This window comes from Sapajus apella, unplaced genomic scaffold (genome assembly GCF_009761245.1).
Source record: "Sapajus apella isolate SASKATOON/1434 unplaced genomic scaffold, GSC_monkey_1.0 scaffold48, whole genome shotgun sequence".
NCBI lineage: Eukaryota > Metazoa > Chordata > Mammalia > Primates > Cebidae > Sapajus > Sapajus apella.
The window spans coordinates 6,941,770-6,956,358 of NW_022436988.1; the positions used below are offsets into that span (position 1 = coordinate 6,941,770).

Genomic DNA, 14,589 nt, shown 5'->3' on the forward strand with positions numbered 1-14,589 from the left:
CTCCGCCTCCTGGGTTCAGGCAATTCTCCTGCCTCAGCCTCCTGAGTAGCTGGGATTACAGGCACGCACCACCATGCCCAGCTAATTTTTTGTATTTTTAGTAGAGACGGGGTTTCACCATGTTGACCAGGATGGTCTCGATCTCTTGACCTCGTGATCCACCCGCCTCGGCCTCCCAAAGTGCTGGGATTACAGGCTTGAGCCACCGCGCCCGGCCTAAAAATACAAAAATTAGCCGGATGCGGTGGCACATGCCTATAATCCCAGCTACTCAGGAGAATCACTTGAACGCGGGAGGTGGAGGTTGTAGTGAGCTGATATCGTGCCACTGCACTCCAGCCGGGGACACAGAGCGAGACTCGGTTTCAAAAAGAAAAAAAAAAGAGCAATTGGTTTCCTAGAATATTAAAACTAAAATAGAACTAGAAGAGTCTGCTGTCAAGTAGCCATTTGTTCACTCCGAAAAGATTTGCTGAGCACCTTTAGTGGGGCCAGCACTGGGTCAGGTACAGAGAATAAACAAGACACCCTCCCTGCTGTTGATGGGGCCTGAGATCAGCACCTTAATAAAACAAATGAGGATCTGGAGGTCCTAGGGGCTAAGAGTGTGTATTATAGCTCTATTATTTAAATTATGAATGTTATGCATCTCTCGTAATTTTACTTCTTCTCAGAAAACCGAAGTCATAGTATTTCACAGACTAGAGACAGGCTGGGTGCAGTGGCTCACGCCTGTGATGTCAGCACTTTGGGAGGCCGAGGCAGATGGATCAACTGAATTTAGGAGTTTGAGACCAGCCTGGATGACATGGCAAAATGCTGTCTCTACTAAAAATACAAAAATTAGCCAGGTGTGGTGGCGCGCTCCTGTAATCCCAGCTACTCAGGAGGCTGAGGTAGGAGAATCGCTTGAACCCAGAAGGTGGTGGTTGCAATGAGCTGAGATCACACAACTACACTCCAGCCTGAGCGACAGAATGAGACTCCATCTCAAAAAACAAACAAAAAATGACTAGTGATGATTCAACAAACCGGTGAATCTCCCTCATCCGCAATTTCACTGGGCCAGAACTATTTTTTTTTTTTCCTGTAGACATCAGGTCTCACTATGTTGTCCAGGCTGGAGTGCAATGTCACAATCTTAGCTCACTGCAGCTTCCACCTCCCAGACTCAAGTCACCATCCCATCTCAGCATCCAGAGTAGCTGGGACTAAAGGCACATGCCACTACACCCAGCTAATTGTTTTGGTAGAGATGGGGTTTTGCCATGTTGCCCAGGCTGGTCTTGAACTCCTGGGCTCAAGCGATATGCTCGCCTTGGCCTCCCAAAGTGCTGGGATTAGAGGCGTGAGCCACTGCGCCTGGCCTTTTTTTAAATTTTAAAATATTTTTTTAATGTTTACTTATTTAGAGACCAGTTTACGAGACTGGCCAATTTTTATATTTTTGGTATAGGGATTTCCTTATGTTACCCAGGCTAGTCTTGAACTCTTGGGCTCAAGTGATCCACCTGCCTCTGCCTCCCAAAGTGGGATTACAGGCATGAGCCACTGCGCCCCGGCCAATTTAGCTTTGTCTTAACAGCTTGTGCTGGTTATAGAGTGCCTGCTTCCTTTTTTTTTTTTTTTTTTTTTTAGAGTTGGGGAGTAGGGCAGGGCTGGGGGTGGGGGCCTCACTATGTTGTCCAGGCTGGTCTCAAACAACTGAGCTCAATTGATCCTTTTGCCTCCCAAAGTGCTGGGATTATAGGCATGAACCACAGTGCCCAGCCCTTGGAGTGCCAGCTTTTTTTTTTTTTTTTTTTTGAAATGGAGTCTCACTCTGTCACTAGGCTGGAGCGAAGTGGCACGATCTCCGCTCGCTGCAACCTCCACCTCCCAGGTTCAAGCGATTCTCCTGCCTCAGCCTCCCGAGTGGCTGGGACTACAAGTGCACACCATCACGCCCAGCTGCTTTTCATACTTTTAGTAGAGACAGGGTTTCACCAAGTTGGCCAGAATGGTCTCGATCTCTTTAACCTTGTGATCCACCCGCCTCAGCCTCCCAAAGTATTGGGACTACAGGCGTGAGCCACCGCGCCTGGACTTTGTTTTGTTTAACAGAGTCTCGCTCTGTCGCCCACGCTGGAGTGTGGCTTGATCTCGGCTCACTGCAATCTCCACATCCCGGGTTCAAGGGATTCTCCTGCCTCAGCCTCCCGAGTAGCTGGGATTACAGGCGCCCGCTATCATGCCTGGCTAACTTTGTACTTTTAGTAGATAAGGGGTTTAACCACGTTGGTCATGCTGGTCTCAAACTCCTGACCTCAAATGATCCACCCGCCTCGGCCTCCCAAAGTGCTGGGATTACAGGTGTGAGCCACCGTGCCTGGCTGGAGTGCCAGCTTTTAACAAGAGGAATAAAATTCACAGTAACGAGGCTAAACGTTTGGGGTCATTAAAAACAGTATCAGTAACAGTGTCTTGCCCTAATACTGGAGCCTGAACCAAAAGGAAGCATCTGTAATTTTTCTACTTTTAGTAGGTACGGGGTTTTGCCATATTGGCCAGGCTGGTCTCGAACTCCTGACCTCAGGTGATCCACCGGACTCGACCTCCCAAAGTGCTGGGATTACAGGAGCGAGCCACGGCGCCCAGCCAGTCCTACACTAAGTTTTAACAGTAAGTGTGCACTTCCCACTTTGATGCCGACGACGATAAGGGCGAAACCAAAGAAGTCTGGATTCCAAGACCTCTAGTAACTACCAGGTTGAGAGGAAAAAAATGTCTGATTTTCCAGGCTTAGAGCAGCACTGCCCGCCCGGCCTCATTCTAAATCCGCCTCCACCCCTTCAACACCGGCAATGCCCACAATCCCACACTCTGGGCCCCGGAGCCCACGCCTCTGGCAGTAAAGACGCCATTATCTTAACAAAAGGTAACTAGAGCCTCTCCCCGCAAGAGACTTTTGTTCCCGTCCCATTCTCCTCCGACCCGGGTGGACTTGGCAAAAGCCTAACGATCCTCGCTCGCAATTCCACAAAGCCAGTCTCCCGCGCCCGGCTCTAGAGTCTCCTGCCCCATTTCATTTCCAGGGAGGCTTAAGGGTGCGGACCCGGAAGCGTGACGGACAGGGACGGGGGGGGGGGGGAGGGGGCGAGGGAGCAGTTCCAAGGCGAAAGCGCAGGCGCAGTCCCTCCTCAGCCTCGTTGACCCGCCCCTTTCAAGGCCCCTGCCAACCTGTTCTGGGCGACGCCGGGGCCTCGAGTTTCCTCTTCCCGCCCCGCGTTGGTCACGTGACGGGGGAGGAGGTGAGATATAAAAAGTGCCTCACTGTCCTACTCCGCCGACGGCCCGTGGGGCGATTTCTTGACCTTCTTGGGTGGGAGTCCGTCGCCCGAGGGACCTCTCGGGAGCCTCCCCTGGTCAGGAGCAGAGGATTCGTCTGCCCCGCGACCCGCCCCAGTCACGGCGGGGACGTCGCCCCCTTCGGATCGGTCGCAGTCGGTCACGCGCCGAGGGTGCCGCGGAGAAAGAGAAGGGGCGGGCCTGGGCGGGCCGGGCGAGCGGAGGCGGGGACTCGCGCTGTCCTGAGGCTGCCTCTTAGGGCCCGGCCGGCGCTGCAGCCGCAGACTTTGGTTGTCACTGCCTCTTCCGACCGTGCTTACTTCGCTGCCGCTGGCCGTCATCATGAACCCAGACCTGCGCAGGGAGCGGGACTCCGCCAGCTTCAACCCGGAGCTGCTTACACACATCCTGGACGGCAGCCCCGAGAATACCCGGCGCCGCAGAGAGATCGGTGAGGGCGGCGGGCGAGACCTCCCTCCTTTCCCGAGCAAAGCTGGAGACTCCCTCGATGCGGAGTCAGAGGGCGCTGTGGGGCCTAGGCCCTCTCGCTCAGCGTTAGGGGAGCCGGGACCCCTACTTCGAGGAGCAGCCTGTGTCCCTGGTGGGGGGATATCGCCATTCCCGAGGTGTGTCCGCGACTCTGAAGTCTGTTGTGATCCAGGGAGGGTGGAACGGAGCCCCGAGTGTCTGTCTTCCTTTTAATGCCATTTTAACTCCCTTGCAGAGAACATGATCCTGAACGACCCAGACTTCCAGCATGAGGACTTGAACTTCCTATCTCGCAGCCAGCGTTATGAGGTGGCTGTCAGGAAGAGTGCCATCATGGTGAAGAAGATGAGGGAGTTTGGCATCGCAGACCCTGATGAAATCATGTGGTTTAAAAAGTAGGTATGCCTTAGCACAGAGCAAGTGTTGTTAAGTTTGAACTTTAAAGCTGCGGTTTATGGTGTCCTTTCATCACCGTGCTTGACGTTTGAAGATGCAAACTCGTATATTTTCATGCCACTTTAAAGTTATGTGTGTGGAAAATAATGTGATTACTTTTGTATCCAAGCCTTTTGTGGAATGATATGTTTGTACAATGCTGATAATAAGTGGAAATACGGGAGTTTTTGTTCTCAAGAGTCCAGTTTGAAGGTTGTTATAAAAACATTGTTCTAGCCAGGCATGGTAGCTCATGCTTGTAATCCCAGCACTTTGGGAGGCCGAGGTGGCCGGACTACACGATCAGGAGATAGAGACCATTCTGGCCAACATGGTGAAACTCCATCTCAACTAAAAATACAAAAAAGCAGCTGGGCGTGGTGGCCCATGCCTGTAATCCCAGCTACTCGGGAGGCTGAGACAGGGGAATCGCTTGAACCCGAGAAGTGGTGGAGGTTGCAGTGAGCCGAGATCGTGCCACTGCACTCCAACCTGGCGACAGAGTGAGATTCCGTCTCAAAAAAAAAAAAAAAAAAAAAAAAAATTGCCCTGCCCAAGCAGCTCAAATTTGAAGATTTACATGCAGAAGCATTTTGCTCTTTGTAACGAGGACTACTATATTTCTGAATCTGGAAGCATTTTTTTTTAGTTGCACGACCAATTAAATATTTTGGAGCAGTAGATTATATTATATGGTAGTGTGGACCTGGATGAAGAATAATCAGTCATGTCTCTGAATGAATGTAAAGTAAGCCTAGGAACTTAGTAGTTTTGAATTGGCAATAGTGCTTAAATGGTAGTCTTGTGCATATGAGAGAGATGTCATAAAACCTGCCTTGGTTCTAGTGTGGAAGAGAATATATCCTTTTTTTTCAGACCATGTTTTTTGTTGTCGTTTCGTTTGTTTTTGTTTTGAGATGGAGTCTCGCCCTGTCTCCCAGGGTAGAGTGCAGTGGCGCGATCTCAGCTCACTGCAATGTCCGCCTCCCGGGTTCAAGCGATTCTCCTGCCTCAGCCTCCCAAGTAGCTGAGACTACAGGCACATGCCACCACGCCTGGCTAATTTTTTCTGTTTTTAGTGGAGGTGGGGTTTCACCGTGTTAGCCAGGGTGGTCTTGAACTCCTGACCTCATGATCTGCCCGCCTTGGCCTCCCAAAGTGCTGGGTTACAGGCGTGAGTCACCATGCCTGGCCTGTGTTTTGTTTTGTTTTTGTTTTTGTTTATGAGACCGAGTTTTACTCTTGTTGCCCAGGCTGGAGTGCAATGGTTCGGTCTTGGCTCACGGCAGCCTCCGCTTCCCAGGTTCAAGTGATTCTCCTGCCTCAGCCTCCCGAGTAGCTGGGATTGCAAGGGCCAGCTGCCGTGCCTAACTCATTTTTGTATTTTTAGTAGAGGTGGAGTTTCACCATGTTAGCCAGGATGGTCTTGATCTCCTGACCTTGTGAGCCACCCACCTTGGCCTCCCAAAGTGCTGTGATTACAGGTGTGAGCCATCGCTCTGGGCCTTGTTTTTTGATTAGAAATAAAATAGGGGCTGACTCTGTACGCACTGCATATGAGTTAGCCCTGCTCCACAAGGAGCAGTAAAAATAAAAAAATTTAAAAAATATGGACTTTGGGCTGGGCATGGTGGCTCACGCCTGTAATCCTAGCACTTTGGGAGGCCGAGGCAGGTGGATCGCTTGAGGCCAGGAGCTTGAGACCAGCCTGGCCAAAATGGTGGAACCCGGTCTCTACTAAAAATAAAATTAGCTGGGAATAGTGGCTCACACCTGTGATCCCAGCTACTTGGGAGGCTGAAACAGGAGAATCCCTTGAACCTGGGAAGCAGAGGCTACAGTGAGCCAAGATCGCGCCACTGCACTCCACCCTGAGCAACAGAGTGAGACTCAGTCTTAAAAAAAAAGGACTTCTTTTGCCTTAACCTAAACAAATGCTGTTACATGATCCTAGTACAAGATTCTCTTGGCCTATAGCATTTCTTCTCATTTATTCCTGGGCATTTTCTCTTTTACGTTTCTCCATTTTAAAGAAAATCCAGTATTTTCATCAGTAAAGATTAAATCATATGAGTGCATAGATTAGAACTGAGCTAAATAGAATATGTTTGGCAGTTAGGCTCTGCCTTTATGGTAATAATGGTCGCTGCCTCTAGTGTCTTCGGTATTGATTTTCAGCTTGACTTGGGTTATTTTTGTGAAGATGAAATGGTTTACACTGGCCCTTTGGACTTCCCTAGAACTCCACTCAGTTTTAGCTGTAAATTTTTTTTTTTTTTTTTTGGTAGTTCAAATCACCATACTTCCAAATGGTCTTTTTTGCTTTTAAAGTTTGTAACTCATGGCTGGGGGAATATTGATAGAGTAACTTTTAGATTATGTTACTGATGGTCTGTGTTGGGTTTGTAAATTTAAAAAAATTAGAAGATTTTATTCCTTCTTAAAATGTTAGGAAAGAAGTGGGGTTTTTTGTTTGTTCTTGAATGGGTGGTGCAGTGCATTTCAAAGTTTATAGATTATTTCATAACCTGTGACCTGTTCATAATGTGTAACCAGACTCGAGTGAGGTCACAATGAAATAGAACAAAGTCCTTTATGTCGGTTAAAGATTCATGGACACCAGCAAGTTATTTTGTGTGTCATTTTTCATGTGAAGTATTAAAGTACAAACTTCAACACACCCTTTGACACCCTTCCAGTGTGCCTAGGATATGACAAGGAGGTCAGTTTTTAAGTTAGAGAAGGGGTTTGCAAGTTAGTCCTGGCAATGACTGCATGCCGTGAAGTTCAAGCCTGGAAGCCTGGGTTATATAATCTTATTGACTGTAACTCACACCAGTGTTTCGTGTACCTCTAGGAAAGAGATCATGCTGCCGGTTAACCATGACATGCTATTAATTGTGAAATACATCATCTTTTTTTTTTTTTTTTTTTTGAGATGGAGTCCTACTCTGTCGCCACCCAGGCTGGATGGAGAGCAATGGTGCAATCTTAATTCACTGCAACAACTCCTGGGTTTAAGCAATTCTCATACCTCAGCCTCCCAAGTAGCTGTGATTATAGGCGACTGCTACAATGCCTGGCTAATTTTTTTGTATTTTTAGTAGAGACTGGGTTTCCCCATCTTGGTCAGACTGGTCTTGAACTCCTGACCTCAGGTGATCCGCTCACCTCAACCTCCCAAAGTGCTGGGATTACTGCGTGAGCCACCATGCCTCTTCTGTTCTGTTCTCTTATCTTCTCTTCTTTCTCTTCTCTTCTTTCGTTTCTTTTGGAGACAGGGTCTTGCTTTGTTGCCCAAGTGGCAGTGTAGGGGCACAATCATAGTTCACTGTAACCTCAGACTCCTGGGTTCAAGTGATCCCCCACCTCAGCCTCCCACAGTGCTGGGATTATAAACTCCGTGATGAGAGTTTTTGTTTCCACGTAGATTATGATTTATGTAAGATACAAAAGAAAATGGGGCCAGGTGTGGTGGCTCATGCCAGTAATCCCAGCACTTTGGATTTTTAGTAGAGACGGGGTTTCCCCATGTTGGCCAGGCTGGTCTCAAACCCCTGACTTCAGATAGGAGTGCTGAGATGGGCGGATCACTCAAGGCCAGGCCACTTCGAGACCAACCTGGCCAACATGACCAAACACTGTCTCTGCAAAAATAGAAAATTAGACAGGCTTGGTGGCATACGCCCGTAATCCCAGCTACTTGGGAGGCTGAGGCATGAGAATCACCTGAACCTAGGAGGCAGAGGTAGCAGTGAGCTGGGATCACACCACTGTACTACGGCCTGGGCAACAGAGGGAGACTCTGTTTCTAAAAGAAAAGAAAGAAAAAGAAAGAAAGAAAGAAAAGAAGTGGTGGGGACAATCACATAGTACTTATTTAGGAAATGGGAAAAGAAGGATGTGTTGTATTTGCTATTATTTCTTCTAAGGCGGTGGTTTGGTTTCAGGGTTCCCCAACACTGCAATGGTAGCCTGCCCCTTCTCCCCTTTAGTTCATGCTCTGCCCATTGCACAGGCCAAGATAAACTGGTAGTAACATTGCTTCCTAATCATCTCTTAAGAAGTCATGAAGATCAGTTAGATGAGATGTATTTTGTACTTTAAGCTCTTCAGATATGCACTTGGTCGAAGTACTGACTTGATCCCCGTAAAATCTGTGACACAGCACAGCCAAGGCCAACTCCTGTGGACTCTATCTTGTGAGAAGAGAGTTAAGAACTAAATTTCAACCTGATATAGAGTTACTCTGGAGTAATGATGTTCATTGACCGTTGGGGATAAATTTTTACATGCCCACATTACTTATTTGTAAACCCTGAAGACCTTTAGAGATCTAAGATTCTGCCCTGGAATATGTATTCACTCTTCTGGATATTTGCTTATATTATCTAGGGAAAAATAGTCAAAATTATTTCTTCCTTGGAGCTCTTGTTAACAGCTCTCCAAATAAGTCTTCTCTGGAGTTACTTCTGATCTTTGAAACAAATAAGTAAAACCTAAATAAAGCAAAAAAGACAAACACACACATTCTAAAAAATTCAGCCAACCAAACCAGCAAATAATACCAACAACCTCCCCTTCCCTAAGTTAGAGATGTTTTTATGCTAAAACTTAGGTAGAGTTTGCTTCCTGGATTAAATGTAAATGTAAAATGAATTGTGGCCTTGAAATAATTAGAAGAAGAAAAGAGACCATCAGGCTCTGCTGTTGGCTTTTTAGGTAGTAAAACGGTAAATGTTGTACTTAATTTCATAAGAAGGGGCTTACATTTCCCTAACCTTCTCCCTAAAAAGGCCAAAGCTGTTTGGCAAGAATGGGTTCTAGGATGCATTTTCTAGAGGAAGGCTGAGCTCCTTTTCTTTTCTCTCCTGTAGACTGCATTTGGTCAATTTTGTGGAACCTGTGAGCCTCAATTACTCCATGTTTATTCCTACCTTGCTGAATCAGGGCACCACTGCTCAGCAAGAGAAATGGCTGCCTTCATCCAAAGGACTTCAGATAATTGGCACCTACGTCCAGACGGAAATGGGCCACGGTTAGTCCACATTGAGGGTCTGTGGGTAACCCACCTCAGGACATCAGTTAACAGTGATTGCCGGCATTTGATTTTTTTCTGCTGCTAGCTGTTTGGAATTTTATTTTTAAATTGTTAAGTCAAAATTCAGCTTCTTGTTTTCTCTTAAGTATTTTTTTCCAGAAACTGGTCCAGGGCTCTGGCCAATAAACATCATTCACTGTTCTTTCCTAAAGCCTTTTCTTAGTGAACAGTTTGAAAAGATGGGGTTTACAGTGCAGCAGCAAACCCCATTATGTTACTCTGTCTAATGAGTAAAGACTTTGTTGGAAATTCTTCAGAGGGTTAGTGCCTCACAATATCTGGAAGATGCCTCTCTGCTCTAATGCAGTTAAAGCTGTGGATTTTAATGGGGGCGGCCGTCTGGCAGCTACCTGTCTCATCTCTCATTGTCCACTAGCAGGGTGATAAGGCAGTCTGAGAAAAACTCCATGATTCTCTCCATCTGACTATAGTCTTTTTAGACATTTTTTTCCCATACCTGTCTGGGAACTCTTGTATTGCCAGTAATTCTTGGTTAAATTGTTCCTAAATGTCTGGCTCCCTTCAAAAAGTTTTGCTTTTTCTCTTAATGTGAAATAGGTTTGTTTTCATAGACAAGGCCATTGACAGGCTTGAGTGTTTGGAATTTGAGCTGCCCAGCCTTACGTCTAATTATCAAAATAGGAGGAGTAAAGAAAGGGAAAGAAAAAGGGATGCAGATCATGGAAACATCATTTTGTGTTTGAGTGCTGATTTTGATGTGTGAATTGGTTTAAGGAAAATGTTATTTATCGTGATCTCCATGGAGACAGCAAATTGCTGGTCATGGTTTGACGTTCCAGACACCTTACTAAACACCCAGGACGTCAGGATAGAAGACAGATAAGATTCTTTTCTTTTTTTTTTGAGATAGAGTTTCGCTCTTTTTGCCCAGGCTGGAATGTAGTGGCTCAGTCTCGGCTCACTGCAACCTCTGCCTCCTGGGTTCAAGCGATTCTCCTGCCTCAGCCTCCCCAGTAGCTAGAATTATAGGCGCCCACCGCCACACCCAGCTAATTTTGTATTTTTGGTAGAGACAGGGTTTCACCATTGGCCAGGCTGGTCTTGAACCTCTGACCTCAGGTGATCTGCCTGCCTCAGCCTCCCAAAGTGCTGGGATTATAGGCGTGAGCCACCCCACCCAGCTGACAGATAAGATTCTTTATGTAGTCCTCCTCTCTTGGAGTATCTATGTGTTTGTATACATGCATGTGTGTGTGTGGGGGGGGGGGGGTGTGTGTTGTAATCTTGAAGTAGCTTTGTGGTACAGAACTCTGTTTCATTATTCATCATTGTAGAATGTGTTTGACTTAGCAGTTGTGCTATTCATGGGGGGCATAAGATGTGAAATAGTGTGAGACTACTGAGTCTATTAAGTATATCTTTTGTTGGTCTGATGCATCTGCCTCATTTGTAAAGTAACATCACAAATATATATTTGCCCTAATTTTTTTTTTTTTCCCTTGAGATGGAGTCTTCCTCTGTCCCCCAGGCTGGAGTGTAGTGGCGTAATCTCGGCTCACTGCAACCTCTGTCTTCTGGGTTTAAGCAATTCTCCTGCCTCAGCCTCTTGAGTAACTGGCATTACAGGCACCCACCACCACGCCTGGCTAATTTTTGTATTTTTAGTAGAGATGGGGTTTCACCGTTTTGGCCAGGCTAGTATTGAACTCCTGACCTCAGGCGATCCACCTGCCTGGGCCTCTCAAAGTGCTGGGATTACAGACATGAACCACGTGCCTGGCCTGCCCTAAATTTTGAAAGGACAGAGGAAGAAAGGAAGACTTAAACTATGCTGGTTTGTGCACTGGTTCAGTGGCGAGAAAATAAAAACAAAACAAACAAAAAAACTATGCTGGTTTGAAGAGAACAGAAAGTGGATGGAGATCCTGTATGGCTGTGAGCAAGTTTGCGTTTGTGAAGAGTTTTTGTTCCCTTATTCCTTCTAGTTTTAGGTATTTTCTTGTATTTGCACCAATGTTGTCTTTATCTCTGTGGTCTAGAGAACAGTGTCCTAAGATCAGGGGGTTTTTTTTGCCGGAATTTTGTTAATTCACTTTGCTGTTCTTGGTTGACTATTGATCTTTTCCTTGGAAACAAGTCAGGTTGGTTAATTTGCATCACGCTACAGTTTTACCTTATATGTAAAAAGTCAACATCAAGGAGATTGGCAATAGAGCAACTTATATAGAATGAGATCTAACTGTTTAGATTCTGAGACTTTGGAAAATGGATCAACAATGATTATCTAACATGTTCTCACAGAAGCAGCTGTAACTTTGAGTTTGGGATTTGTTCACTTCTGGCTGAGAAGTGAAGGGGCCCAGAGGTGTTCAGGTTCACTCCATGTTCCTTCCAAATCCTAAAATTCAGTCACCTACAAAAGTCTTAGTCACCAACCTTGTCTCTTCTTTCTAGAGTGTGTCTTTTTTCCTCTAAAGACACGAAGAAGCTCGGACACACACCTGCCCAGTGGGTCTGGGAGCCCACTGGAGGGCAGTGGCTTGATCATAGCTCACTGCAACCTTGATCTCCTAGACTGAAGTGATACTCCTGCCTCAGCCTCCCGAGTAGCTGGGAGTATAGGCGCATAACACCATGCCCAGTTGATTTTTTAAATTTTTGGTAGGGATAGGATCTTGCTGTGTTGCCCAGGTTTGTAAGGCTTTTTAAAATCTGGTAGGATAAGCCTGCTATAGTTACATTTCAAGATATATGTATTTGGTATTCATGCCCGCTTATTCTAGATGAATTCTGATCTGAATTTGTCAAGTTCTAAAAAAAAAAATTCTACAGGAATTAAAACTTTTTTTGTTTTTTTTTTTCTTCTTCTTTATCATCTTGTATCTACAAGAATAGTTTTATATTGAAGCCTTATATTTTCTTGGGAAGCTATTTCTTTTCTATTATTTGTATCTTCTTTTTTTCCTCCACCCTATTAGATATTTATCTTTTTTCTTTTTCTTTTTTTTTGGAGACAGGGTTTCACCCTGTCACCAGGCTGGAGAGCAGTGTTGCCGTCTTGGCTCATTGCAGCCTCTGCCTCCCAAATTCAAGTGATTCTCCTGTCTCAGCCTCCCGAATAGCTGGGATTACAGATGCGTGCCACCACACCCAGCTAATTTTCGTACTTTTAGTAGAGACGGGGTTTCACTGTGTTGGCCAGGTTGGCCTTGATCTCTTGACCTCGTGTCTGCCTGCCTCCGGCTCCCAATGTGCTGGAATTATAGGCGTGAGCCACCACTCTCAGCCTTTACCTTTTTTCTTTTTTTTTTTTTTTTTAGACGGAGTTTCGCTCTTGCTCTTGTTACCCAGGCTGGAGTGCAATGGCGCGATCTCGGCTCACCGCAACCTCCGCCTCCTGGGTTCAGGCAATTCTCCTGCCTCAGCCTCCTGAGTAGCTGGGATTACAGGCACATGCCACCATGCCCAGCTAATTTTTTGTAGTTTTAGTAGAGACGGGGTTTCACCATGTTGACCAGGATGGTCTCTATCTCTTGACCTCGTGATCCACCCGCCTCGGCCTCCCAAAGTGCTGGGATTACAGGCTTGAGCCACCGCGCCCGGCCACCTTTTTTCTTAAATAAATTGTAATATCCTCATCTAAGCTATTTAACAACTTTAAAATAAAATATTTTGTTACTTTTTTTTTTGAAACGGAGTCTCTGTTGCTCACGCTGGAGTGCAGCGGCGGGATCTCTGCTCACTGCAACCCTCTGCCTCCTGGGTTCAAGGTATTCTCCTGCCTCAGCCTCCTTAGTAGCTGGGATTACAGGTGCGTACCACCATACCTGGCTAATTTTGTGTATTTTTAGTAGTGACGGGTTTTCAACATGTTGGCCAGGCTGGCCTCAAACTCCTGACCTCAGGTGACCCACCTGCCTCAGCCTCCCAAATTGCTAGGATTATAGGGAGCCACTGCTGCTTTTTTAAATTGTCTTTTTCTTTACTGGGATTTCCGTTTGAATGATCCTGATGGATAAGAATGCTGTTAATTTTTTTTCCCTCATAGCCTGCAGCTTTTCTCAGTTCACTTATTGTGGGATTTTATTGTCATTGTTGATTTCCCAGGATGATAATCATGCTGTCTGAAGAGCTGCTTTTTATTTCTTTCTTTCTCGTATATGATTAGTCTAATTGTTTTTTCCTCGTATTGATTGTCAGCTTTTCCAGCCTTGTATCATGTGGAAAAAGAGGCTGGGGATGCCTTTTGATGTTTTGGTTTTAAAATAACTGACTCTAGTGCTTCACTAAGTATGATGTTGGTGCTTGGTGATTTTACGATAAATTATTTTAAAATAATATGTCATCTTTATCATGTATAACCAGCTTTTAAAACAAGTTCTTGGCTTAAGTCAAAAAACTATGCAGATCACTTTCTCCTTGTAACATTTCTAAATTTCATCCACATCTGAATAATCCTTTTGTTCTTTTTTTTCCCCCTCATTCTTGCTGTCATCTTAATCTACTCTAATCCTTGTCTTAGTAGCAAGAAATATTTTTTTCCTGAAAATTTTCTTTAGTGTCAGAGCCATTTGTGATTGTAGTGGTTTTACCCCGCTCTGCTGAGCGCATTTGTTGTAACCTTATCGCTCTGTGATACACTCAGATGTAAATCTTCCGGAGTCTGATGGGTGCTTGACAGTGGCCTTTCCTTCACCAGAAATTGCTCTGATTTCTAGTGAAGTAAAACAGCCTTCCATGGAAGCACGAAAAGTGGCTGGTCCCAGGTTTCAGTCTTAACTCAGAGTTTTTGCCTTCTAGGTTCTAAGTGTACATTGATTTTTCTTCCTAGTCAGTACTCTTTTTTTTTTTTTGAGACAGAGTTTCACTCTTGTTACCCAGGCTGGAGTGCAATGGCGCAATCTCGGCTCGGCGCAATCTCGGCTCACCGCAACCTCCGCCTCCTGAGTTCAGGCAATTCTTCTGCCTCAGCCTCCTGAGTAGCTGGGACTACAGGCGTGCACCACCATGCCCAGCTAATTTTTGTATTTTTAGTAGAGACGGGGTTTCACCATGTTGACCAGGATGGTCTCGATCTCTTGACCTTGTGATCCACCCGCCTCGGCCTCCCAAAGTGCTGGGATTATAGGCGTGAGCCACTATGCCGGGCCACCTAGTCAGTACTCTTAAAAGGCTGGGGACAGTTGACATTCCTGTTTGAGTGAAAAGCACTCTCATCCCATGAATGTGTTTCTTGGGATTTCTGCTATTAATTTTTTTTTTTTTTTTTTTTTTTT

At 45.8% G+C, this 14,589-nt stretch overlaps 2 protein-coding genes across 4 annotated transcripts in view; one reads left to right on the forward strand and one right to left on the reverse strand.

The window, feature by feature from the left end:
• The window catches only part of TEN1 (TEN1 subunit of CST complex), a 28,370-nt gene extending 25,014 nt beyond the window's left edge, over positions 1-3,356 (reverse strand). Inside the window, exon 1 of the mRNA XM_032241177.1 lies at positions 3,220-3,356. The gene's annotated coding sequence lies outside the window, so the exon portion shown is untranslated. The remainder of the gene's footprint in view (positions 1-3,219) is intronic.
• Positions 3,357-3,387: 31 nt separating this feature from the next.
• The window catches only part of ACOX1 (acyl-CoA oxidase 1), a 31,923-nt gene continuing 20,721 nt past the window's right edge, over positions 3,388-14,589 (forward strand). Inside the window, exons 1-3 of one of the 3 annotated variants that reach the window (XM_032241620.1) lie at positions 3,388-3,778; positions 4,052-4,211; positions 9,129-9,289. In XM_032241620.1, the coding sequence (XP_032097511.1) occupies positions 3,670-3,778; positions 4,052-4,211; positions 9,129-9,289 (430 nt within the window). In that variant the 5' untranslated portion in view covers positions 3,388-3,669. The remainder of the gene's footprint in view (positions 3,779-4,051; positions 4,212-9,128; positions 9,290-14,589) is intronic. The other 2 variants (XM_032241621.1, XM_032241619.1) reach the window with 2 other exon arrangements.